General features: G+C 49.8%; 2 protein-coding genes across 2 annotated transcripts in view; one reads left to right on the top strand and one right to left on the bottom strand.

The window, feature by feature from the left end:
• Positions 1–722: 722 nt before the first annotated feature.
• HPD (4-hydroxyphenylpyruvate dioxygenase) lies at positions 723–3,524 on the top strand. The gene is made up of 9 exons (XM_009987894.2): positions 723–803; positions 934–1,023; positions 1,149–1,252; positions 1,415–1,492; positions 1,657–1,819; positions 2,153–2,224; positions 2,896–3,018; positions 3,164–3,280; positions 3,414–3,524. The coding sequence occupies exons 1-9, from the start codon at positions 723–725 to the stop codon at positions 3,522–3,524; spliced, it is 939 nt and encodes a 312-aa protein (XP_009986196.2).
• A 6,553-nt stretch (positions 3,525–10,077) lies between these two features.
• Positions 10,078–26,717, bottom strand: part of SETD1B (SET domain containing 1B, histone lysine methyltransferase) — a 50,542-nt gene continuing 33,902 nt past the window's right edge. The window contains 11 exon segments of the mRNA XM_086623225.1: positions 10,078–10,339; positions 11,082–11,219; positions 11,581–11,700; positions 12,340–12,471; positions 12,726–12,892; positions 15,490–17,046; positions 18,832–19,302; positions 20,027–20,168; positions 20,418–20,635; positions 21,556–21,643; positions 22,605–22,775. Coding sequence (XP_086479351.1) covers positions 10,166–10,339; positions 11,082–11,219; positions 11,581–11,700; positions 12,340–12,471; positions 12,726–12,892; positions 15,490–17,046; positions 18,832–19,302; positions 20,027–20,168; positions 20,418–20,635; positions 21,556–21,643; positions 22,605–22,775 — 3,378 coding nt within the window. The 3' untranslated portion in view covers positions 10,078–10,165.

Below are 26,717 nucleotides of genomic sequence, written 5' to 3'. Positions count from 1 at the left end.
CGCATAACGGTGGACGTCCGCCGCACCGGGATGGTGCAACTGCTCCGGTTATTGGCTGTTGGTGGGGGAGTGGTTCATCCCAGCAGCTCACCGGGTTCCAGGCGCTGAGCCAGGGACGGGCTTTGGGACGCCGTCCCGGCGTCCCAAAGCCCGTCCCTGGCTCAGCGCCTGTGGCAGCTGGCACGACCTTGGCCAACGGCCTTGGAGACCCTTGTGCAAGGTGGTGATGCTCGGGCCTGGGGGAGCCCCGTGGGAACCAGGGGGGCCACCAGCAGCACGGCTTCACCCGGAGCGTCTCTCACCTGCCCGCAGGCTGCATCCTACTACTGCAACAAGCTGGGATTCGAGGAGCTGGCGTACCGGGGGCTGGAGACCGGCAGCCGGGAGGTGGTCTCACATGTCATCAAGCAGGACAAGGTAAGGGTGGAGGTTGGAGAGACAGGAGCTGGTGTTGGGTGTGTGGGTGCTGCTGAAACCCATTTGCAGCATTAAACCCCCCTCCCGCAGTGTGTCTGCCCCAGCCTGGGGGCACCACCACGTCTCCGTCCTTCACCTGTCCTCCTCTTCCTCGGCAGATTGTGTTTGTTCTCTCGTCCGCTCTCAACCCAGGGAATGAGGGTAGGTGCCAGGGGGGCAGCGGAAGGAGGTGGGGCAGGAAAGGGCCGTGGTGGAGCAAAGCACCTCTGCTCATGGCCGCGTCTCTGCTCTCGCTGCGGGCAGAGATGGGGGAGCACCTGGTGAAGCACGGCGATGGGGTGAAGGACATAGCCTTCGAAGTGGAGGACTGCAACTTCATCGTGCAGGTAGGCAGCCCCTCCGCTCCCTCTGGAATGGCCACCCGGAACGGTGAGGGGAGGCAGGGAAGGGCCTGGGGATGTCTCCCCCCAGCCCGGGGTTGCTGTGGCAGGGGGGGAGCTCTCTCCTTCTGCCCAGAAAGCCAAGGAGCGCGGAGCCGTGGTGGTGAAGGAGCCCTGGGTGGAGGAGGACAAATTCGGGAAGGTGAAGTTCGCGGTGATCCAGACGGTGAGCACCAGGGCAGCTGTGGAAGCTGAGCCCCCGCGCCGGAGCGAGGTCCACGGGAGCAGGCTGGACCCAGGAGGTCCCTGAAAAACGGGGCCACCATGCTACCGCTTTCTCCCCTCTCGCAGTACGGTGACACCACCCACACCTTGATAGAAAAGCTCAACTACAAGGGCCTCTTCCTGCCCGGGTACCACCCGCCCCTCTTCAAGGACCCCCTGCTGCCAAAGTTGTGAGTACTTTCCAGAGGGTCCTGCCCAGTGCTTTGCCACTGAGTGCCAGTGGGATGTCCCAGCCAGGAGCCGGACAGGTCCTACCACCTCGCCTCAGAAGCACCTGTGCCACGGGGTGCCCTCAAGCCCATCTGAGAGCCACCTCCGGCTTTTCCCTGCAGACCAAGTGCCAAGCTCAGCTTCATTGACCACGTCGTGGGGAACCAGCCTGACCTCCAGATGGTCCCAGTGGCGGACTGGTAAGGGTGGGGAGGGCTGGCGGGGGTGGGATGGAGCAGCAGCACCGCTCTGCTGGTCTCATCCCCTCTGGCGTCGGTGGCTGAGGCTAATTAAGCCAGAGCAGAGGTTCGTTAGCGTGAGAATGGAGCAAGGGACTTGAACGTGGCCTTTGTGGCCTGGGCAGGTACCAGAAGAACCTGCTCTTCCACCGCTTCTGGTCGGTGGACGACAAGCAGCTGCACACCGAGTTCAGCGCCCTGCGCTCCATCGTGGTCACCAACTACGAAGAGACCATTAAGATGCCCATCAACGAGCCAGCGCTCGGCAAGAAGAAATCCCAGATTCAGGTGAGCACGCACTGGCGGTTGACCCATCAGGCTGCCATGTCGAGTGGGGCTTTGGTGACGGAAAAGGGACCGAGGGGTCAGGGACTCGGAGCCGGCGCAGATGCGCTGTGCAAAAGCGGCTCTCTGGAAAGCAGCGCTGGCTCTGCAAAGGGCTGTCAGACCCTGGAGAGCTGCTGGGACAGAGCTGGTTCACCCCTGATTTCACCAATACCATCTTCTGTTCCATTTTGTGGTCCTTCAGCCAATTTTCCCTTCACGTTCTTAGCCCCAAGCTCAGCCCTTTGCACGCTGTAGCTGCGCCATCACTAACGGGGTGAAGTTTTCTCCTTGTAGGAATACGTCGACTACTATGGAGGGGCCGGAGTCCAGCACATCGCGTTGAACACCTCCGACATCATCTCGGCGGTGAGTGCAGCTCCTCCACCCTGTCCTGCCTGGCATGGTCCTCATCACAGGGCACTGGTGGACTATGACCCCCGTCAGGGCACAAGGATAAGGGCAGGCTGAGCAGGCTTTGTGCCGTGGTTATCTTACAACCAGGATTAACTGCCCAGGGAGTCGCTGGAAAGGGACCTGCCTGCAGCTGTGAGCTGCAGGGAGATGGCCGTCCCTCCAGCTTAAAGCAGTTGAGGTCTGCAGACACCCTGATGGCATGTGCTGTCCGTGGTGGGGGGACAGTGGGAAGCTTGGGCAGCCTGGGCTGCTGGGCTGAGCCACCACAGCACATCACCCACCTTTGCCTGGGGAGATGCTGGTCTGGATTGAGTCCAGCTGCTGTTGAGCACTTGGTTTTGGGCTCCTCTTCAGACCAAAGAGCCTCCAGAGCTCTTGGGGGGTCGGGGTGGGATGAAGCATCCTTGCACAGTGGCCAACACTCTGCATGGCCTGGAGAAGGCACCAATGGGCCCTCCCGTAGCTGGTGCCCAAAGCGAGAAGGTGGGCCATGTCCCCACGCACGAGGTTGGCCAGTCATGGGTAAGCGTCACTCTGCCACCCGATGCCATCCATCCAGGGCCATCCTTCCAGCACAAACCACCCCAAGCCCAGCCCACACCGGGGTTTCCCCTGCCTTGCAGATCACCAACCTGAAGCAGCGCGGCATGCAGTTCATGGACGTGCCGTCCAGCTACTACCAGATCCTGCGGGAGAGGCTGAAAACTGCCAAAATCAAAGTGAAGGAGAACATCGACAAGCTGGCGGTGAGTCAGACCAGCCTGAGAGGACAAAGGTTTGCTTGGGGCTGGACCAGCTCCCCAAAGTGTTGTGCAGGGCTGAGGGTGATGCAGAAGGATCCCTTTGCTCCTCTGCGGGAATTCAAGCTCTCGCCCTGTTTCTTTTCTCCAGGAACTGAAAATCCTGGTGGATTTTGATGAGAAAGGCTACTTGCTCCAGATCTTCACCAAACCGGTTCAAGACAGACCCACGGTCTTTCTGGAGGTCATCCAGCGGCATAACCACCAGGTTGGTTTGAGGATTTCTCAATACCACCAGCTCTTGGTGCCAGCCAGCTCTTGGTGCTGCTCTTCCTCGGCTGCTTCTGAGCTGACGAAGCCGCTCTCCGTCCCCGCGGTCCGTAACGTTGTCGTCTCTGCAGGGTTTCGGCGCCGGGAACTTCAAGTCTCTGTTTGAAGCCATAGAAATGGATCAAGATGCAAGAGGAAACCTGACTGTCCTGGAGCCCAATGGGGAGACCACGTGCATCTAGAGGACGGCAGAAAAGGCCGCCCTTGCCCCTAAACAAGCTCATTCACAAACGAACCGGGAAACGGCCGATGTTTTGGTAAATAGCCCAGACCTAAGTGTCATAAACCCAGGGAAGTTGCTGCCAAGTTGGAGACGTAAAAGGACTCAACACCTATCCCAGCCCAGCCCCGGCGCTGCCCTCTGGTGACTTCTTGGGAGAGGGAGCGTGGGAAATGGCGAACACGCTCCTAAAAAGTCGTTTAATCTGATCCAAACCACCAAATTCTTAACAAAGGGCAGATTTAAGGCATGTGCCAAAGACATGCAGCTACGGGAGAAGAGAGAAGAAACAACTGGGAGTGTTTAAATTTAGTCCATCCAAAGTTTTCTGTTAATTTTAGCCACGTATGAAGCTGGGAGGCGTTTGCCTCTCTGTGCGTCTCGTTTTGTAAGATTTTATTTTAATTGCTTTTAGACTCGATCTCGACGTGGTTTTAGGGTAGCTACAACATTCTGCAATGAGACTTAATCAAATTTACATATTGCAGCCTTCCCAAAGCAATGCAGTCTTGCTCTAATACCTGTAAATCCCTGAATTAATGAAGGGGTTGGGGTTTCTCCCGTGTTTCACGAAGTAATTGCTGGCATCGTTAGCGACTGCCTGGCTCGGATCCCGGCTGCGCGTGCAGAGTCCCCTCTGGGCATCGCTCTGGTGGTGTCACCGTCCTTGGCACGGGGACTTTCCCCACCCACACAATAAAACCCTTTTGTGTCGCAGCTCGAGTGGCTGGTAAGTTAACGTGCGGGGCCTGGAGCCCCTCTACCCCGCGTCCGCTGCGGCTGCAGGTGGAACGCTCCCGGAGGAGAGCGCAGCGCTCAGTGCATGGCAGCTGAAGGTCAGCTCAGGGTCTCTGGTGCCCGCGGGTCTCCCCACCGTTGCACGTTTGCCCTCAAAGCCCCGGCGCACCCACCGCTGCTCCCCAAGTCTCCCAGTGTCAAACCTGCTCGAAGCCCCGAGCAGCCGAAGCCCGTGCCGAGCCCTCGGCTCAGGACAGGCTCCTGGGATACGAGTCCTTCCGCCGGCCCAAGCCCACCCCTCCAGCCGCCGTGGTCCCCTATAGAAGCCGAGAACTGAGCCGGGACATCGCCCACAGCCCAGGCTCTCTCCTGCCTCTTCCATCTCCTCCTCCATCAGCCTCTCCGCTCGTCTCTGCCCCGAATCTCTTTATTAAAGCTCAGAGAGGCCGCTGTGACCACCACCACGTTCACCACTCCTGGCGAGGGAGGGTGGGGGGCACACGGCGGCTCCGGGCCGGGCTTTCATCGGCATCGAACCCCAGCAGCTGCCCCGGGTGCCCCCTCCTGTGAACCACAGGTAACGGGATTCATTTCGGATTTGAATAAATCGATTTAAAAGAAACCGAAGGGTCTCTGGCCCCACCAGCCTTACAGCACCACCAGAACCAGTAACACCACCAGCTCGCTTCCTGGGTTAAGGGCTTGTGCCTCCATAAATTAAAAAAAGAGGGAAAAAGATGTGAATCCCAGGGCAGAGGCTCTGCCCAGGCAGCACCGCGGAGGGCACATGGGTTGGGGACAGCCGGCACCGTGGCGGGGGGCCGGCGCCCAGCTGAGCTTCAGTAATCAAGGGCTGTACAGATTTTTAATACTAAGAAAGTTTTCTTTAAGTTTATAAACTCGAATCGCTCACGTATTTCTTTCATGCAGTGTAATGTTGCTTAAAGTAATTTCTTGCTCACCAGGATTAATATTTTCAGCAAACTTTGCTGAAAATCAGTTCTTTGCACCACTCTTTCTGGATCTGGTTCCTGGAGCTCTGGCGGTTCCCAGCACGGGTCTGAGAGCAAAAAGCTCCCCTGGCTATACATTAAGCACAACATAATTTTTCTGTAAGAAAAGTCAGTATATTTATGGTTTGCTTTATAAAAGTTACTATAATACAATGGTACATAGTATTCAATTCACAAAAATATGAACAAATATATACAGCATGACACATCCACAACAAAAACACTTTCTTCAAAACAAGATACATACTGGTGACAGATTCTATATGCACAAAACATCCCTAAATTTTTAAATTTGCTTAACGAAAGAAAAAGCAGAAATCCTAAATCTTCAAAGCAGAGATTTTCTTTTTTTTTTTTCTTTAAGGAACTTAAAAAAAATAAGATTTTTTTTTTTTCATTTATTGCAAACCATTTTACCTGCCTCCTTTTAAAGGAGGCCCTTTATTTTCACACTGTGAATTAAAACAACGTGTTTATAGGACCAGAAAGCTGCAAGGATTGGGAGCCGGGTGTTCTTCCATTTTGCTTCTAAAACTGCCCGTTTGGTTTTTTTTAGAGTGTCCGTTACGACGTGTTTCTTTTCCCTTGGACAAATACTACAGTGGCAATTAAGGAGGAAACTCATAAAAACAAAACAAATATTAAATTGAAAAAAATCCAGTTGCAAACTCGCTTAAATACGTTTTAGGGTGTCTATTAGACTGTACACATTTCTTCGCTTGAAATAAATAGATTTTGCACATTAGGTTTCAGACTGAGGGGGGGAAAAAAAGAAGAAGCCTTGACTTGGCAATTTTTTGTCTTCAGTTTCTTAATGCTTCTAATTCCGTCTATTTATTTGACAAAAAAAACCATATTTATACAGAATTTACATTATACAAAGCTTGACACAAGCTGTAAATGCCACCAGCTCCTTTGCTATACTTAGTCCTTCCTCCTCCCCGTCTCCTCGACATGATTTAGAGCTGGAATCTGTTTAAAAAGAACTCCAAATTACAATAGTCACTTTTAATAAATTATTTACATGCTCTTGAAGTACAAAGAAATCAGCAAAAAAATTTCAACATGTTTCTACAAGAAACAGTGTTCGAAGAGAAGATTCTTGAGTTTGCCTATGTACAGAAGATGCTTTTTTTTTTATACTTCAAAATCCTTTTTTCCTTAAATTTTTATTTTATACAGAAATGCACTGAAATGATCCCTGAAAAAGGTCACAAAAACCAGAACTGAAACTACTGTATACTTTGCCGGAGTTTAAAAATGTTGTCGTTTTTTTTTTTCCTTGTAGAAATAAGCTGCTCTATACAATATAAATATCTGCAAGACGAGCCCCTTCCCCTCCCAGACCCCCAGTAGTCACCGACCAAACTGGGACCAAACTGGAATTGCCAACAGAGGTGTGAACCCAACGGGCAAACGAGGGTGTTGGGCAGCGGCGGGTGGGATTCACAAGCACAGAGCGCGCTTCCGAGGAACGCCGAACGCGGAGGCATCTGCGCCCTGAGCTCAAGCCAGCTCAACGGTGGGAAACTAAAGATTTAAGTTGTATTTCCCACTTTTTCACTGTTCTCTGGGGTCAGCTCACCTAGCGGGATACCGAAGCGAGATGTAATTTTGCAGGGAGGGCAGTCAACGTCTCTCTCTTTTTTGTCTTAAGTTTTGATTTAAGTGAAAACAAATTTGGGATATGCTTTTCAGCCAGCAAAACGACTTCAGGAAACCTCACTGTCAAGCAGCACACACTGGGAAGGTCTCTTTTCAGTCCTTGCCACTATTTCCATGGGGTGCCGGGGTGCCTGTGCTGACCACGGGAGCTCCGATCGAGGCGGCGTGTGAATCGCACGCCTTCTGCCTTCCTCCTCTCATCCCACCCCTTTCTCCGTACGAGCCGAAGTACCCGGGAGGGATTAGAAAGGCATCTCCACAGGGCTGCCTTCCAAAACCACAGCAACTGCGGCAGCCCATGGAAATCACCAAACTGGACTGGGAATTCTCACCATAAAACACCGGTCTGGGGCACAGGACAGCTCCACAGCCTGACACAGAAGCTGCGTGGGAAGGACTGTGCAAGCCAAGATTTACAGGGAAGGAAAGAGAAGCCTCGAGTTTGACTTTGAGACCAGACCAACGTGACTTTTCAGAAGCACTGCAGGTTCAACACCTCCGTTTCCTCCTGGGAGGGTTTACTGGGAGCTCAGCTCTTCCAAAAACTCACATTATTTATCTGGGATCATAAAAAGGGATGGGTTACGGGCCGTTTCAGAAGTACCCAAGGGATTTAGGTGCTCGAGGTCTGTGGTACCCAAATCCCTTCGGTGCTCCTAAAAACACGGTGAACCTGTAGGTCTCGTTTCAGAAGACCATGACCTGCCTCCCCGCCTGTCCTCAACAAAGATTAAGGCAAACTGCAGGGGCTAATCCCGTCCAGAGCACACACATACAATGGGAAATACAAAACTGTCAGCGGGTACTTTGGGGCTGAGCCATTTGGGGTGTCTTCACCCCCAAACCCACCATTAACACACCAGTTTGATGGACTAGAGAGGAAGAAGGCCGAGGACATGGGCAGAACTGCTGCACGCGGGGGCTTCAGTTCTGAGCCACAGGAAACCTCCGTGCATTTCCAAAGCTTTGAAAGTAAAAGGCCAAGCTGTAGAGATGCCAATTGGAGCATCAACACAAGATTAACCTCACTTACAAAAATAAAATAAAATAAATTGAGCAGCTGGTTTAACTCCCAAACACTCCTGCCATCGCTGCAGTTACAACCAACGTTCAACGACAGAAACTAGTTGTGCTTCTCATCATTTTAGGTTCTGGGTCACCATTACCCCATTGCTGGAGAGATTTACAAAGAGGGGGGGAACAACAAAACCAAAGCAGAACAAAAACAGAGATGAGACTATGGACTGTCCAATCTCAGGGACAATTTCCTCACCCTCGGCCAAAAGTACGGGCGGTACTAAGGCAGCTTGTAGCAGTCTGTGTGTTCCTGTTCTTTCAGGCCTTTTGTCTGAAGAAGAAATTCAGATGCATGACAAGCTCCGCTCCGCAGTGCGGGCGTGAAAAAACTTCCAGAAAACTCTTTTGCGAGGTTGTAACCTCTGATCACGGAGCTGTGGTGGTACAGCACTTATCGCCGATTTTACAAGGCTACGAGAACACAGCTGTGCAATTTGTTCTGTGGGGAGAAGATGCTGATCTTCCCATTTCGTAATTACATTGCAACTTCCCCTTATAAGCCAATTAAAAAGGTTTTAGTACAACTAATCTCTACTCTTAAAGCAGGAGAAATTCAATGCAAGTTGAAAACCTGATCCTGTCTACACCCGAACGGTCGGGTAACGTTCCCAGATCACATCCAAAGAAGTATTTCTTTGGTGTTTTGCCCCATTTTTAAATGGAACCTCTCGAAGAACTGCAACCTTCGCCTCAGCACATCTACAAGGACAGAATATTGCGAAAAACCATTTCAAAACATGCCTTCCAAATTTAAAGCAGCATTCCTTTTGCTGCTGGAGGTGGGGGAGGACAGGATGGCTGCCCGGCCTGCTCTCGGGGACACTTTAACCACGGTGACTTTTGCTGGAGGGATGGGACAACCCCGGGGCAAGTTACTGAGTAACGGAGGGAGGAGAGCGGCACGGCACAGCTCGCTCCTATCACAGGAGGCACCTGCCACATTCAAGGACAGAGCAAATACTCCACGAAAAACGCTGGAAGGGCAGGGAAATGCCGACGAAAGTGAGAAAAATTAACACGAGACACACATCAGCCTCTTTCCCATCAACAGGAAGAAAATCCTATGACAAACGTGGGCCGCAGTGTATCCTTACAAGGAGGGTAAGGTTTCTGCGACATCAACGGGGGCTGAATTGCCCATTTCATTTCAGCCTCAGCCTTTTTCGCATGCAAGGCAAACCCACCGCCGAGAAACGGGACAACCTCGAAGGCCACACGCCGTGCCACGACCCGACAGCCACACAACCGACTCGATTTCTTCCTAGCGGATTGCGGTCTCCAAACATTTCTCACCTACGGGTGCAGAGGTTTTGATCCCCCAAGATACCAGCACGGCATACAACAATTAGAGACGAGCCCAAGGGGTGTCTGGCTTAGGGGACTTGTTCAGGCTCATCCCAAAGGAAAAGGCAGGACAGGTCACCTCTAGTCTCGTCGCAGACGCATCTCCATACACACACGCACCCAAGCGCACGCACACACCCATTCACACACCCTCAAGCCTCTGGCTTGCTCTGTAACATCAACCTTACATTTATTTACAGCTTACTCTGAGAAATCTGTGCAATTTCAGCCAATCAAGCTCCCAACAAACCCTATATGGCATTTTCAGTCTCTGCTTCACATTTCAACGTTGAATGTCTTTTTCAACCAACAAAAACTGATGAGAAAAAGGTAGCAGCATTTATGAAAAGATGAAGGTTTATAACAACAATTAAAAAAAAGGTACCATTATCCCATTACGGAGCATTAATTAGGGACTGAACAGAGAAGCTAGTGTTCGGATAGACCATGCCACAAAACGGTAGTCACCTTTTTGTGTGCGCGTTGGATCTGAAAAGGAAAGAGCACCTGAAACATGAACAGTCCTCGTAAGCATGTGCGCTTTTTGCTTTCGTTCGTGATCCTGGCAGAAGTGCGAAACTTGCTTGGTTTTTTTTTCTTCTCTTTTACTCTCTCTTTTTTTTTTTAATTTTTTTTTTTTCCTTTTTAAATTTTTTTCATCCTTTTTTTTTTTTTTTTTTCCTCTTTTTTTGGCAAAGTGCAACCACACCTGGTTACCACAGTTTTGACATGGCCAAAGGTGCAAGTGTGACGAGAAACCTCGAGTTCAGTTCAGGGTTCCCCTGCAGTTCTCAGAGCCACATAGACACGGGATTTTTACATCCTCAATTGGAAATTTGTAGTCATAGGTAATTTCCTCGTTCACATTGATGTGCTGTTTGGAGTAGATGACGATCTTCTTTTGCGACTCCACCGTGATCACTTTAGCATAACAATTTGGCTGCAAGGGTGACAGAACAGGTAATGACTTAGGCTCCCTACCACCACAGCTTCCCAGCAGCCACACAATTATTCCAAGCTAAAACAGAGCAGAGCAATCCTTTCCCTAGACAGCCTCAGCCACAATTCCATGGCCGGGATTCAGTGGGAAGCTGAGAGAAGGAGGCATGAAGCCAGAAAACAGAGCAGCCCTCTTTGTGCTCCTCCAAAATATCCACATTTCGTGGTGCAGAAGAGCCTGGATGATGCTCCGCCAAGTTTGTCACAGGCTACGAGCAGCTCAGCTAATGCTCAATAATTTGGTTGGGCAGCCAAGTCTTTGAGTGTAGACTGCAGCACAGAGCAGAGCGGGGAGCAGCTTCTCTACCTGCCAGGGCAGAGAATACTTTTCCCATGTGGACACTAGAAGGAGACTGTTCCCACAGCAGAGTAACAATGCTAAAACGCTGTTTGTTTTAAGGAAATATCTGCTAGGTACGTTTGAACAGTGTCCATCGGGGTCCTCCAACACAGTCAGGAGGATTCTGAGTACACTTTGACTCACTGTGTGTTTCCTTTCCCAGGTCTCAAATCTCTTTATGTTAGTTTAGACTCTGCTTTGATCTGCTGCAGCTCGTTAACTTCTAATCATAACCCCATGACCCCCTGCTCCTGCTGAACGTGGCCCCAGTCAAAGTTCACAAGGACTCCGTGGCTTTATCAGTATGTCAGAGTACAACTGTACGGAAAAACACCATACTTACATTGCAGCTGTGATTAATAAACCTGGCGAAGTTTCCGCATTTCGTGGCATCGATGATGGTGTCATGATCGACTCTGAACATGTAACTGCTCCCGATGCCTTCATCCTCGTATCGCTTTTCACGCATGTCAGCAATGACCTACAGAAAAACCCACGCGTTGTGTCAGGACACGCCGCAGAAGTGATCCGTGAGCGGAGATCTACGCGACGCTCATCTGAGCTGTGCTTGGTCACTCAACAGACACATGATTCCAAACACCCCAAGAGAATGCAGAATTAACCCAAAACACAGAAGTTCAGGACAGGCTTCTCAAGAGCTTATCTCCTAAGGATTTTCCTACGGGTTGTTGAAAATCCCACCCTTGGTACCTTCAAACTACAGGCCAACCTCTGCTCATGCAGCTAACGCCTTACAGCAGGGACTCCAACCCCAGCTGTCACACCCCATCACTTCTTTCAGGGCTGGTTTTTGCTCAGATTTCGCCCACAGCCCAGCTTACCTGCCTGATGTTCTGACCCACGTACTCAATCACCATCTCATCAGCTGCAATGGGCTCCATAGCAAAAAGGCCCCAGTCGTGAATGTGGCTCTTGCAGAATTTTAGTTTTTTCTTCCGGAACTGCATGAAGAAAACACCCCAAAACCCCGGCCCTGAATTAGCCACAGCGCGGAAAGGGAAAGGCCACCCCTGGGTCCAGCATCCGCAGCACGATCCAAGCCACAAGCAGTGCTGGGGTGCTTCAAGCCGATTTCGTTTCCTTCTGTCTTGCAGTGACAGGACGGCAGGACAGAGGTCATGGGAGGTCCCACAGAGTTGCAGTACTTGGGTTTTCACCACTGACCACACACTGAGAACAGACCCTTTGAGGCCATCAGTCCCTGTTCTGCATAACCGTGGCTATGGGTGATGGTTCTGGCTAGGGCTCAAGCTCTGTAATCATCACACACTAATTTATAGCCATTTATCAGTCAGCTCACATCTCTGCTTCCCGCAGGTGTGCACGCTGGACTCAGTGTCACTGCTCTGTTCCTATTTCCATCGGTAAATTATTTGTATTACACATTGTATTAACTTGTATCGTTGTATCAAGTTCTATCACATGGCAGTACAGGAAAGCCAGGTACCATCCAATCCTCTCCTGGGACTGGTGCCCAATGCTGAGATGGTCATCACCAAACTGGCAGGAGGTTCCCTGCCCTAGCCTCAGCCTGCTTCCAACGGCTCCTGTGCAAGGCAGCAATTCCCGGGGTGACCTACCTTGAGCTGGTTGAACTTGAGCAGGTCACTGTCACAGCTACCAGTGAAGGAGGAGAGGAGCCTGCGTTGCTCTGACCGCCTCTCGGAGCCAGCCCGGGTGGAAGCGTGAGGTTGGGCAGGGATGCTCATACCCTGAGAGGAGAAACGGGTGATCAAAGCTGACCCAACACCCTGCAGCCTCCCCGTGAGCCACCCCTTGGCGCTACAACGCATCCTAAAACATCCACATCAAACACTTGCACCTCCCAGATGGTCAGCTCGACACTGGCATAGCAACAGCATCACCTCCCTCCTTGCCAAAAGGCAGGAAGAGGCCACCGTGCGTGACACCGTACAAAGCCAAATCCCGTTCACACCCCGGCAGCCCGCGGAGGACGTGTCCTCACCTGCGTGTCAGCCGGAGGCTCCTCCGCAAAAGCTCGGCTATTGTTGAGGTATTTGAGTTTGTCCTTCTTATCGATTTTGTAATAGCCTTCACTTCGCGCACAGCCCGTCACGTGCTCCCGCATCCCATCGTCCCGCTTCTTCTTCTTGGGGGTGGAAAAGCTAGTAGGTGGGAAGAAGTTAAGGAGAAACACAGCCACCGACGGGTATCAGACAAAACTTGCTGCAGCTACACGGAGACAACACCAGGAGCTCGGAAAATTATGAAGGGTTTTAGGGGGTTCCAAAAAATAACAGTATTATCAAAAACCAAAAAAAAGTCACTGAAGCCCATGTGCCTACAGGAACACCAAGCATGTTCTTTCCTTTTCAGCTGCACGCTTTGGGAAACTAAAGTAAAGGGATAATGAAAATTTTAACGTAAAAAGGTTAACCTGTCAAGAGAAACCTGTTTGAGAAAGGATTTCCCCACAGCAGCCACTGCGTACGCAGACAGCGGCTGCCCAGCCATCTGGACGTACCAGTTTCTCTGTTTGGAGTGACACACTTTTGTTCTACCTCCAGAAACTCCCTGCAACCACCCCGAGCCCTGAAGGCACCAGAGCGATCTCACCGCAGCAACCATCCGCACCGACCAGGGCCAGAAGCAGCCCTGATCGTAGAATCATAGAATGGTTTGGGTTGGAAGGGACCTCAAAGATCATCTAGTTCCAACCCCCCTGCCATGGGCAGGGAAATCCTCCACTATACCAGGTTGCCCAAAGCCTCATCCAACCTGGCCTTGAATACTGCCAGGGATGGGGCATCCACAACTTCTCTGGGCGAGATGATGGGCGAGAGACCATCCTCAGCCCAAAGGGTGCCAGAAGAGATGCTGCTTTCAGTGGTAAATCAGCTCCTTCGGACCCTGGTGGGAAGGGTAAGACCCTGTAACAGATGTTTCAAACCCTGCTGCCCTGATCAGTCAAGAAAACCCTGCAGCTGGCTTGGCAAGGACACGTGGCGTCAAGCAGCCAGAAGACACCTTTGGGTTTTTGGCTTCTGGAAGGATGGTGGAGCTGTACCACTGGCAGCTCACCCCAAAAACACAGCCATGAAGTCTGCGGTGACGGAGATCTACCCAAAAACACTCCCTGTGAGTCATAACATCTCCTTAACACCAGAAAACTGAAGCAGAGGGACCACGAAAAGCAAGAAGCGACGGGTTGAAACGAGGGTGCCGAGGCGTGAGCTTGCTGCGGAGCGGTGAACCCCACAGGTACCTTCACACCCATCGCGCGGCGCAGGACGAACTGACAACTGGCTGCAGATTATTTCCAAAGGGTTTAAAACCCGTAGATTTGCTGTTACAATAATCCTTATCAACAGGGAAACGGATTTCAAATGTCTCCCCTGCGTAAGTTGCCAAATGCAAACGCATTTCCGCGCCCGGACGCAGGCGCGTCCCACCCTCAGCCGTCCCGCTCTGCCCTTCGCTGGCTCTGGTCCCCCACCGCTGCGGGGCCAATCGCTCCCACCTTCAAACTGGTTCTGTTTTGGAACCGCTTCCCCAAACCGGGCAGACACAGACTGAGAGCTACTGGGGATGATGCGCTTCATCATCCTTTTAGAATATTTCCTTTAAACAATTACATAAATCTATTTCAAGACTATTACACTGGTATGAAAAGGCAGAAAATTATAAATCCGATCTTACCCGTGGCCCTCTGAGATACAGAGAAAGGATTAAAACGCACAGCTCAGCACTGAGCTCCGCTTGCTTTTTGTCAGCATCATACCACTGACTATTTTAACTGGTTTGGGCTTTTTTGCTTTTGCTTTCGTGGCTTGCAGGGAGTAAGGGATGAGATATTTTAACTCCACGCAATCTCTAGCAACACACAAGGTGGTGCATTTGTATTCTTTAACATATAAATCCATATACTCTTCCTAAAAACATTACCAGAGAGTTCTATAAATCCATCCATCCTCCACAAAAACATTCCTAGAGTTCTTAGGTTATGGGCACAGCCCTTTAGGCTTTGCTCTGGAGATCAGTACTGGTGGCTAGGCACATATAGAGCCTTGTTCTGAGACAGCCTGTGTGTCCTAAAACACTCCCCAAGACCCAAAGCTACAGCCTGTGCTGCTGATTACCAGATCACGGGCAGGGAGGGAGGGGATGGAGCCAACCCTGCCCCACCAGCACCAGCCGGTGCTACCCACGTTCCTCGCTGCGGCACGTAGCAGAACATTCCCTCATCCAGCCCAGGGCTGTGTCTGTCCCTGATGTGCCGCTTAGAAACCATGGCTTTTATTAGTATTCCAAACTCAAAGCAAGCTAAAGCTGCTAGCACCGCTAACTCCTCATTTTGGGCACAGATGGCAAGATTATTTTCACGGCAAGTTTTAGTCCCAAGTTAAAGCCCTGTACGTGCAGGCTAGACGTTCCACAGGCAAGCTGAAGAAAAAGAGTCTGGTTCAAACGCAGACAGAAGCTCCTCAGACTAGCAAGGAAATCTCCCCAGAAGAGGCGCATACAGATTTTCCCTGCAGTCCTAGACTGAAAACGCAGCAAGAATGGCCACTTCTGCAGTATTTTTGGATGGCAGCTTCAGGGAATACAACAGTCTAAAATTCCCTGCTGATATAAGCAACTGCTATTCTAGGAAGCAAATGCTTCTTCCACCAACAAACTTAGTCTTTCGCGTTCTAAGTCCTACACAACGACCACCCAGTGCATCTTACACGTGTCGTGTACCGCAGAGCGCCAGTGAGAAAGGATATAAGGATGGAATACCCACAGGGTGTCATTGAGCCAGTCCATACCGTTGTCCTGCTGTAACAACCGGTCATATGTGATACACATGAATTTGATATCCTCCTCATCTATGCCTCCGTTCCAAATGTCATACAAAATGGTCATCTCCTCGAACTCGGAGCGTGGCCTGAACTGAGGCCGGGGTGGGGAATACTCAGGGGAAGGAATCACTGGGAGGTCCTCGGGTGCCTTCTTCTGCCTTCGCCACTGTCTTTTAGGTTTCACGTGAGCTTCTTCTTCCTTGAAGTCTTCATTCCACTGGTTCTCCAATTCCTTAAATGGCAGTTTCTCTGCAACTGTCTCAGCTGCTATTTTCTCATGGAAACCGTCATTCCTGAAGTCCAGGGTGACGGCTTCAGGGTCTTTCAGTCCATAGAAAGCATCAGGATGTCCACTCAACAGCTCTTTGCCCACAGCACTTTCCACCAAGGCCACTGGCACAGGAGGAGGTTCTATGGTTTTGCTCGGGTACACATCCAACGAGAGGACAGAAGGTGGTGACCGTCTTGGCCGACCTGGCCTCCTTTTGGGAAGAACAGAAGGTGGTGGTGGGGGCGGAAGAATAGAAGCACCAGTGGGTACTTCTGGTGAGAGCAAACCAGATTTTACTTCTGCCTTGCATTCCTCAATGGGCATTCTGCCATCTCCATGCATGCAGGGCAGGGCTGCTACAGGTATTGGCTCAAGAGGTGGCAAACCCATGTCCGTGTGGAAATCTGCTTGTGGGGGGCTGGCAAAGGGGATAGGGGAAGGAACACTGTTCATGCTGATCGTAAGGGAAGCACCAAGAGGCTCTTTAAAGGGTTTCTCATCTAGCTCATCCTCTGACTGCTTTTTGCCAGACAGAAGGCAAGAAATGGTAGCACCAGGCTCCGGGAAAGTAGGCGTGAAATTGAAATCTCTCCCAGGAGTCCGAGGAATGCCACTGTTAACGCCAGGAGATTGGGATGGGTAGGAAAAGGGGCTCCCTGGGACTTGAGGGGAACTGAGCGTCAAGCTGCTTCCCGTAAGGGGAGCATCGCTTCCTGGCGTGGCTGGAACAGTGTCCGTGCTCTGCGATTTCACAAGAGGGTGCGAAGACTTGGCCAAAATGTCCCGCCCAGGAGTCCTAGGAATCTCCTCTTCCACGGACGTTTTGGTCACCATTAATTGTTCAGGGAACTTCTCTGGAGGGACTAGGGATTCTTCTTTACCAGGAGTTGACGGTAAGGGAAGCATGGAGGATGGCACCTTGTGGACTGGAAGCAACAGAACATCAGTCTCCGAATGGATCACCACCTCCCGTCCAGGCGTGCGAGGCAGCCGGTCGTCTTCCTCCGCTGCAGAGGGCAGTTTTGTTTTAACACGGGCTTCTAAGCCGCCGTCGTCAGACTTGCTAAAGAAGCTGCTTTTACTGGGCAGAGGTTCTCCGAAGACTGCCACTGGAGTCGAGAGACAGAGCGCGTCCTCCTCAGCTTGAGATTCAGGCTTTGGACCTTCCTGTACCTCGGGCTCCAGCATGGTAGCGGGTTCACACTCTTCCTCTGAAAGAGGGGAAAAAGAGAGGAGAATCAGGAGCTTTGCTTCCACTCGGTGACTCGCCACTTGCCAGTAAAGGCATGTTTAAGACGCCGCAATTACAGAACAGCTCAATTCCACTGGGAGGTTTTAAAAACTTCGATGCTTTACATTTTGGAGGCACCGAGTGTGGAGTAATTAGATGCTACCACAGACATCCCTAATGGACCATTAAAAGAAAAACGCACTATTAATTTGAGGATTAGCTACGAGACAGGGCAGAACGAAGGTTTTCTGCTTTTCTGACCACCTTTTGTAGAGACATTAAAAGAATTCACGGATGAATTCGTAGGGTGAGGACTTCAGAGGAGAGCTGTCAGAGCCCCAAGCTATCAGCTTTTCTAATGTGGGAAGGTAAACTAATTGCAAGGCCAAGAAGCACCCTCAGCTCTCCAAGGAGGAGGAGCACAACACTCTTGAACACCACACGAAGGAAACGGGAAGCCTTTGTAATGAAGGAGACACTCAGATGGTATCAATGAGGCAATTTATATGCTGCTCTCTCTGCAGCAGGCTCATTTGTCTGGAGTTTATTTACCTCCTTAGGGCCAGGGCCAAAAGGAATCAACAGTCAATCTTGTTAGGCAGCTCAAAATAACATTTTCAAGCGGGAGAGCAAAAGGAGGTGAAAATGCCAAGGAGCTGGAAGGGAAGCATTCCTCATCTGGGCTAAACAAACTGGAGAGTCCCTGGAGAAGGGTCCCACCCCTGTAACTCCTGTACCACCAGGCTGGGCTGCACAAGAAGAATTGCTGCAGTTTCAGCTTGTTCTCACAGCTTACCCATAAAGCTCATTCTGCACCTCAGGGTGCCCAGACGCAGGTCTCCCCAGATTTATGTCCTTTCTGGACACCGATCTATTCTAGAAAGGATCTGTGCAGAACAGGTTCTTTGCTTTGCCCAGTTTAATGTTTTGCCTCTTTATGGCTTTTGGATTTTATGGCAGCCAAGGAGCGATGGCCTGCGCAGGGAACAGATTTCCAGCTCTCCAAGTGGCAAAATGCTGTCCAGTCCTCAGACACCAGTCCTGCCCAAGGCTCACGGTGCAGGACACACTAGATGTGCTCTCCCTGTTGGCTCCAGTCTTTAACTGTCTAATTCCCCCCAAGCTGCAGAATTTGTCAACCTTTATGCATCTCGCTCCTGTTTTAGTAAAAGGCTTTTAATTTCCTCGGGTTAAATACAACTCTGCATTGAATGAGGAAAATTTCCATCTTCCAGAAAACCAGGGAGTACCACTCATTTGAAAGGGCTAAGTAAAAAAAAAACACAAATAATAATATCAGGAACCAGATACAATTCTGAGACTCCACTCACATGCCCCATATAGCTTTCCAGTCACATACTGCTTCGGTATTAAAACCAAAAAGAGCCAGTAGTGACTCATGAAGCACAGGCTCCTGTTCTGTTTTAGCAGCCACAGCTTTTCTATCTTGAGCTTCAGCCACCACACCATCCAGTCAGTCACCCCCGGACGTGTTCCTGTAGGACACTAACTAAACTGGCCCAGGATAAGATTCTGGATACAATAACCACAGTATTTTTAGTAGCAGATGGCTTATGTAGAGCCGCTTACTAGGAAGGAAAGTTCAGCACAGACCTCTTTCCCTACACAGATAACCCCTAGCCTAGAGCCAAGACTGGAGGAAGAAAGAGAACAAGGGAAATACAAACCCATACATATTGGACACTGCGAGAATACTGTGCTTGGAAATGTGGTAAAAAATGCCAAACCACATGGAAGGACATACCTGGCCTACAGATGGGAGACAGCACAAGTTTTGTCTCCTGGTCTCTTTCCATAACCAAGTGTTTCAGTGTTTCGGCAGCAATAGATGCCTCTGTGACTTTACCACATTCACTTTCCCCTGCCTTGATTTCTTCCATGCCTTCATCTGTCACTGTCAAAGCTGGCTCTGCGAGTCCCAAGCCTGTTGCATCCATGTCATCCACAGGATACAGCTCCAAAATAGTCTCCCTCTCATCATCAGGAAGCTCATGACCAGCAGGTTCATGCTCTGTCTCAGCAACCATGGCTTCTCTGCCTTGATCTTCAGCCACCTCCTCCTCCTCTTCCTCCTCCTCCTCCTCCTCTTCTTCATCATCATCATCATCTTCCTCGTCCTCATCATCTGAGTCTGAACTCGACTCGAATTCAGAGGAGTCCTCACTTTCATCAGATGATTCAACTTCAGCCTTGGAAGAGGAGGGACTGGCTACATCTACGAGAAGAACGAATTACCATTAGTTCTTCTTTCTGACTTCATTAAAACAATCAGGGTCTACTACAGGAGCAAATACCACTTCCACACTGTAAAAGCAGTGCGGGAGTTTGAAGGAGTGACCTCCCCATTTATTTATTTTTTTGCAGAGACTTATAAACCACGTCTTTGGATGTTTACAACAATCACCATGCAACAGGCAGCTCCATGTGCAGCAGAGCTAGCGCTGCCTGGCACCCTGCCCACGTGGGTCTCGTGGTGGATTGTCTTTTTACTGGAGTTGTACTAAGATTTTCTGCTGCCTTTGCACACAGCTTTAAAACGTGGAAACTACCACCTTCCAGAGCAGGAACTGATTGATGGGACAGAAAATTATTAGTGGCTAAATTACCCCTGTTTGAAATGTGGTCCCTTCTCCTCCCAGCCACATACGTTTCATAAAACAAGCACAAATTTAGCTGGCTCCAAGACCTCTGCTCCTCTGCCAAGTTGGGCTGAGCTCGCTCAGGGGCTGGAGAGCTATTGCAAAGGGACCCGCAGACTGAGGGACCATGGAAGCCTGGCAGGTGAACAGTTAAAAATACCTGTATGTGTTATCACATATAAAACTGCCCTTCAGTGAAAGAAGGTGGACAAATAAAAAAAAAAATCAGCTCGCAAGTGCAAAACGGAGACCACACCTGACCCAAAGGCTCCGCTTGCTGCTTCTGCTGGAACTGCTTACCCTCCTCGGAGTCCTGCTCCTCCTCCTTGTCACTTGTGTCTATGCCTGTCTCCTCTTCCTCATCATCTTCATCCTCATCATCATCCTCGTCATCGTCTTCATCCTCGTCATCGTCTTCATCCTCGTCATCGTCCTCCTCTTCCTCCTTTGCAAGAAAGCATTGCCAAAAATGAGCAGTGTTCCATTCTGAAAGCTGGCTGTCACTGCAGGAACTGCCAGCGACTCTCAGGGACACTGATCAGAGAACCTGAAGGGGAATAATCTCACAGAAGTTCCCTTAGGACAGACCCCGACAGGAGCGCTCATCTTCCAGAGGAGGTAACTGGCACCTGGAATTACCAGGGCCCCTTTTCATGGCAGCATTCAAACCCGCAACCACAAACCAACGCACCTTGCTGGGTGCTGCTTTCACCAAGCCTCCCTCTTCTTCCTGCTCTTCTTCCTTCTCTGAGGAGGACTCTTCCTCTTTCCCTGATGTCTCATCTCCCTCTTCTCCCTCACTGTCGAGCTCCAGCGGCCGTGCTGGTCGCCGCCTCAGCCCCACTGCTTCTGCATCCTTCTTTGACAGCTCGGATGTTGTATCGGAAGCATCCCTGTCCCTCTCCAACTCTGGTGAGTGAAAGCCAGAAGGAAATTGCCATCAAATACTTTGCAAGGGAGGGAAAGAGTTGACTACACAACGGAAACTTTTTCTTTGGGAAGATCAAAGTTAGGAGCAAAGTGGTTGTGCGGTGTGTGAGGGCTCAGGCTTACAGCAGCTTAATAATTGCACAGTGCACGGGAGGGTGAGACTGGGCGCAGGGTGTTGGGATGCCAAGGGTGGCAAAACGCAGGGGGCCACAGCTGACAAGCTACGGGCAGAGCGGCTAAGAGACACGGCACGACTGCACCCAGAACAGGCAAGCCAAATTTAACACCTTTTTGTTTGAAGGGCTTCACAAAACCCTGCTTCTGTACTTTGGCTTCAAAACTAGTTGTTAGTCTGAATCAACTTTATAGCACAAACAACCTGAATCCACTTTGTTTTAAGCAAAACAAAAGGAATTCAAAGCTTTGTCTTATCTCTGCTCTTCCCTGCTTCCAGGAAAAAAATAGTAAAATATTTTCAAATAGATTTTTCTGGCAAATAACTTAGTATTGTTTTTAAAATCAAACGCAGGGCAAAGTGTCTCTTACGTGCTTTCTCCCACCATGTACCCAGTGATCTGTAAACACGTCCCTGGAACGGTCCATGAACTCATCTGAGCTCCCTCTACTGGGTGACCAGCTCTGCATCAGCAGAACTAAAATAGGTTACAAGTTATTTATAAAATGTGGGTCTTAAATTTCCCGCCAGTGAATTTGAGATAACTGAATCCAGAGGAGACATCTCCCAGCTGACGAGAGTTTTGTGAGAAGCAGGGTTTTGGCTCAGATCCTTGACTCTGTGTCTAACTGTAAGTGAGCACACTGCTGTGAAGTTTAAAAGAATTCAGCTTGCATGTGGTTTGCATCTGCTCTTGTGTTTCAAACAAATGTGCTTTGCAAACCTTCATCTTCATCATCGACAGAAGTAGAAGGCCGGATTCTCTTCTGATCTCCTGCTGAGGCAGCTTCAGGTGGCTCCTTTCTTTTCACCTGAACAAAAGACATCATTAGCATTTCTAAAAGTTTAGAAACAGCAGAAATCAACTTCTTAAGCAAATTGCTACTGCTTCACTTTGCCTTGGTGACTTACACCCAGAAACCAAGGGTCACTTCCCAAGCTCTTGATCCCTTTATTTGCTTGCAAACAGAATTTCACTGTGAATGAAATTCTACCCCTTCAATTTGCATCAAAACACCCTGGGCACCAGCATGGTGCCTGTCATCACCAGGTACTTTGAAGATGACAGAGAAAACTCTTGACAAATCCATGTGTCTGAGATATAGCGGAACAGAAAGAGAGCCTGAGCCTATGACATCTTAAGGAACCTCAAAGCCAAGTTTTATTCTAAATGAAAACTGCAGAATCTCTCATCCCAAACCTTTACTTGCACCTTCTGTGCATTCAAAATCCTGATTTCAGGGAAGCCCCCCACACTCCCCCACCCTATGCTTTTTTAAGACAGTTTTCATTTTTTATGCGAATACTCTTTAAAGGAGGTGACTCTATGCTTGCAAGCCTGATTCTGTAAACTCACATGAGGCAGAGAACACTTCTAACCAAAGTTCAGGTGAGACTCAGCTGCGAAACTGCAAGACAGTCTAAGCAAAGAAATAGCTCTGTAAAGCGCCACGAGCATAAGCACATTTGTACAACCATGCTGAAACGCCGCGTCCTAACCACAAGCAAACGTCCCACTTACCTTGCAGAGCAGGGAGATCCTTTACAGACAATCACACAAGTGGCAGATGAAAAGTTAAGGCTGGGAAAGAGGATTCTTGCTCTTACAGTGTACCAGTGGGTTACAAGTGATGCTGTCAGAAGCAGCTTCCTAAGTTAGCACAGAGTGGGGCTAACCGCCCGTAGGGTTTGGGGCACAAACCTAGAGAGGTCTGTCCTCCTAATGCTCCATTAGGGAACGTTAGCATAAGGAAGGCAGATCTTTGTTTTTACCTTGAAGGATGGCAACCGGATGGCCCCTCGTAACCCAATGCCCAAGCCGATCCCCTCATATCCCAGGCCTTCTCCTTTGTTCCAGTTCTCCAAAAGACAAGATGTGATTCGATCCTTCGGCTTTGGTTTTTCCTCCAGTTCTCCTCCAGACTTCACCGGAGTGAGAGATGCCTGCAACAGAGAAAGCACACTTGAGAGGGAAAGTTTCCTGGGAAGCACACAAACTCTGGAAACCATTTAGACAGTTGAGGTTCATGAAATATCACTCCCTTGCCCAGGCATCAGCTTCTCCAAAGGCAACGGCATCTGAAGATGCACCACACGGCCACACACACCTGAAAGGCAAAAAGTGCAAGAGCTCTTCTTGATAACGAGACCTTTCCATCTCTGAGAAGCCTCCTCCCTTTTGCATTTTAAGAAGTTATTTTTGCTGCCCAAGACACTAAAACTAATTAAGACAAAAGCGCTGGGACTCCCAGAACAGTGGCTTAGGATGGGACACGAAGTGATCTTGTGTTTGGAGCCATCATGCTGGCAGGTAGCAGCTTAACATAGGCCAAAGCACTTCACAAGAAGGGACAAGGGAAATGAACAGATCCATTAGCCCCACGACTCATTCCAGGTCTCTCAAGTGCCTGGTGTGGGGACAACAGTGACCATCTTCCAAAGAGCCAGAATCCAACGCAGACGCTAAAAGCAAAGGCCGTAAAAAGGAGAGATGAAAGGGGAAGAAGAGATGCAAACACGAACCCAGGACTTGACAGCCCAAGGGAACACATTCCTCCACCCAGGCGGGAGCTACTAAACACCAAAGAGCAGCTACTGTACAAATATCCTGCACTCTGAAGGGAAGTTAAGGAGCTGGGATACACCACCACCCCCGAATGCCCAAACACTCTGGAGCCCATCTGGTTTGGTCACAGCTACGTGAGAAACAGAGCTACACATATACCTCTTACAAATAACTCACGCCTGCTTTAGGCAAGTTAGCCTGAAGCTGTGTTATCTACCTTCATTTGCTAACCCAAGCAACTGAAAGCAACTTCAGACCTTCTAGGTGGGAAGACCTTTCTTCTTTTTAGTGTAAGGCACAATATAGTGAGGCAAAAAATCCACACACATCCCTGTGTTCACTTGGCAACCACAGCCCAAGACCAGAAAAACTGTCAGAAGGCTTCAGTCCTGGGAAACAGGAAAATCCAAATATTTCAGCAAAAACACCTCAGGGTCTACAAAACTCGGTAACTAGACACGCAGCCTCATCTCTGCTCAGCCACAACAAAATCCTTTTCACCAGAGCTGAGGTGTGAGGGAAGAGCAGGAATTGGAATCTCTGCAGCCTCGGAGAGGTGGCCGAGCCGAGGAGAGCGTCACGCGTGGCGGCATCCCATGCTCTTCTTGAAACAGAGGTAATCCGTTGAAGCTGGCTGTAATCACCAAAGAGGAGGCGTAAGCTCAGCCCTCCTGCTAATAAGGGACACGACTAGTGGGAATATCAAGCAGAGGATCCAGGCAGTGGCACTCCGTGGCCAGGGATGGCTGGTTATTCCTGGCACTCTGCTTAAGGCATCTTACTCAAAGATGATTCAAACCTAAACCTGTTGCTAGATTTGGGAACAGGGAAGAGTTTTCCCCTAGTTCAGACAGGCAAAGTCCATGGTACGTGCTGCCTTCCATAGCAACATGCTCCTTAGTGGCTTTCACCGCAGACGTTTTCCATCCTGCCTGACCTAGGACACCAGCTTCACCCTTGAGCTTTCCCATCCTTTACCTATGGCACGATACTTCTTGGCAGTCTACTGGCTGTCCAAGTTGATTCCTTTGATGGAACATAGCAGCCAGAAAACAAAGAGAAAAGAGAGAAGCTGAGGCACGGGAGGTGACAAGTGTGTTGCGTTCTTGTGCATCGTTGAAGGTTCAGGGGCTGCCAGCAGCATTGTGTAGATAATATTTACTGTTCTACTAAACTTGAACATTGACAGTAAGTTAGGAAAAAAAAACAAACCCACAAGGCTTCCTGCTCTTACACCTGGGGAAGGTGATGGAGATAGCGGATGCACAAAGCCTCTGACCGAAGAGGGACACACCTACTGTAGGAACTGGCATACAGTGGACCTCACGCGTGCTTCCAAGATGAGCTTTGATCTCTCCTGTGAAATAACAGGAGGGCTGTTGCAGCTGACAGTCCAAGGATATAAGATATTAAAAGATATTATTGCTCCCTATAAATCTGCCTGGTTCATTTCCAAAGAAAAAAAATACATAATTAAGACAACATATGTGCTTGTTTGCACTTCCAAACCTCTGAAAATAATATAATTTCTTTCACTACTGTCAATCAGTAAGGAAAAATATGAGGAACTCCAATTAAAACCATTAGGAGGGAGAAAATGCAGACGTGGGGTCTGTTTTGGAGGGTCATTTCAGCTCAAACAGTGCCTGAAGGTTTTGGTCCATTCTAGAAAAATCAGTGTGCTGGCAAAGTATGTGGGCAAGTGACCTCCAGCTGCCACCAAGGAGCCCAGATGGTTCATCCTCACACGGGCATAAAGACACCAGCAATAGGAAGGTACAGTTTAAGCTGAATACTCATACTTTGTTTTCCTTTGGCAAAAGCAGGCAGCTTATGGCTGAGGAGGAATCCTGTCCTGCACCAATGTCAGGGGTGCCCAGCCCTCGCAGAGAGGAGGCTGTGAAACCTGTGTGATTTTTCTGCACGCGACAGTAACGCGCGGCCTGGCAGAGGCTTCTCCAGGCGATGCCCTGAAGCAGCAACGGCTCCGGCATTTCTGTTCCTGGACAGAGAGCACAAGTGTTATTCCACGCAACAATTTTGGATTTTCAATTATGCTCACATCCAACATAACCCGTGGCAAGCTGCTGCGGTACAGCCAGTTTCCCTTCCCAAAGTGGGTTGCGTATTCCAAGTGAGGGAGGAACATGCTAAATCCAACCATAACTCCGGACACGAAAGAGCCCGAGCAGCTGCTGAAGACCTGCCTCAACTTGCTTCTGCTCCTTCTCTGTGGATGTCTGGGTTAAAACAATTTTGTGGGTACTTCAGTCGCTGCTTTTGCAACTATTTGCTGGATCTGTTTCCTTCACTGCCCTGGAAACTCAAGGGTCTCCTCCAAAATTGTCAGCACGTGCTCGCTGGTAGGAGGCAGAAGCTCTGGGCACTGGTCAGGAGGAGAGGGACGGGGTTTCTCGCCGCACGTCACGCAGTCAGCTCTAAGCCAGAGCAAATTCATAGATTCATAGATTTCTAGGTTGGAAAAGACCTTAGAGATCATCGAGTCCAACCATCCCTAATCCCCATTAAACCATATCCTCAAGTAGCTCATCCACCCTATTCTTAAACACATCCAGGGATGGGGACTCAACCACTTCCCTGGGCAGCCTATTCCAGTGGCTGACAACCCTTTCAGAGAAGAAATACTTCCTAACATCCAACCTGAATCTCCCCTGACTAAGCTTATGCCCATTTCCTCTTGTTCTATCTCCCATCACTAATGTAAAGAGCCCTTCCCCTAACTCCCCACCATATTTTCTCAAGTATTTATAGGCCGTAATCAGGTCTCCCCTCAGCCTCCTCTTCTCCAGGCTAAACAGCCCCAACTCCCTCGGCCGCTCCTCATAAGTTTTATTTTCCAGCCCCTTGACCAGTTTAGTCGCCACTGCCATGAAGCAGCTGTTAAGCAGCAGCATTACCAACCTCTCCGGAAAGCCAAGGAGCTCTCCCAGGCGCTAGAGTCAACACGCAACCGGCTTGCAAAAGCAGGTGGTGAAGCTACTGCTCACAAACCAGGCATCTGAAACAGAAGATGTATCTGCAGGTTGTGGTGTTGGTTTCGGTTTGTTGCTGTTGTTTTTTTTTTTACAATAATTTACTGTAATGCTAATTTTGCGGCTTGCATGAACCTTTCTACAGCGTCCAGCCTTTTTTTGGTAGAGACAAATTCACCGCACGCTGGATCACAGAGCTGTTCGCTGGCTGAGAAAGGATCAGACAACTCACACAAAGCTGTTTTCTTAACTAATCCCTGAAACTCCTCATGTATTTGGCCAATGTTCAGCTTCTGAGTTAATTGCTGCTGTGTACACGCGCTGGGG

The sequence above is a fragment of the Tauraco erythrolophus genome, chromosome 19, assembly GCF_009769465.1.
Source record: "Tauraco erythrolophus isolate bTauEry1 chromosome 19, bTauEry1.pri, whole genome shotgun sequence".
NCBI lineage: Eukaryota > Metazoa > Chordata > Aves > Musophagiformes > Musophagidae > Tauraco > Tauraco erythrolophus.
Note: the sequence above shows the minus strand (reverse complement) of the source record. Positions and strands in the feature narration are given on the sequence as shown.

What these genes read in the sequence shown, in the direction of transcription:
- HPD (XM_009987894.2), top strand. Translation starts at nt 723, where the DNA reads ATGGGGGAGCACCTGGTGAAGCACGGCGATGGGGTGAAGGACATAGCC. An exon ending in ATGGTCCCAGTGGCGGACTG is followed by an intron (nt 1,493 to 1,656) that starts GTAAGGGTGGGG and finishes TGGCCTGGGCAG; the next exon opens with GTACCAGAAGAACCTGCTCT. An exon ending in AGAACATCGACAAGCTGGCG is followed by an intron (nt 3,019 to 3,163) that starts GTGAGTCAGACC and finishes TCTTTTCTCCAG; the next exon opens with GAACTGAAAATCCTGGTGGA.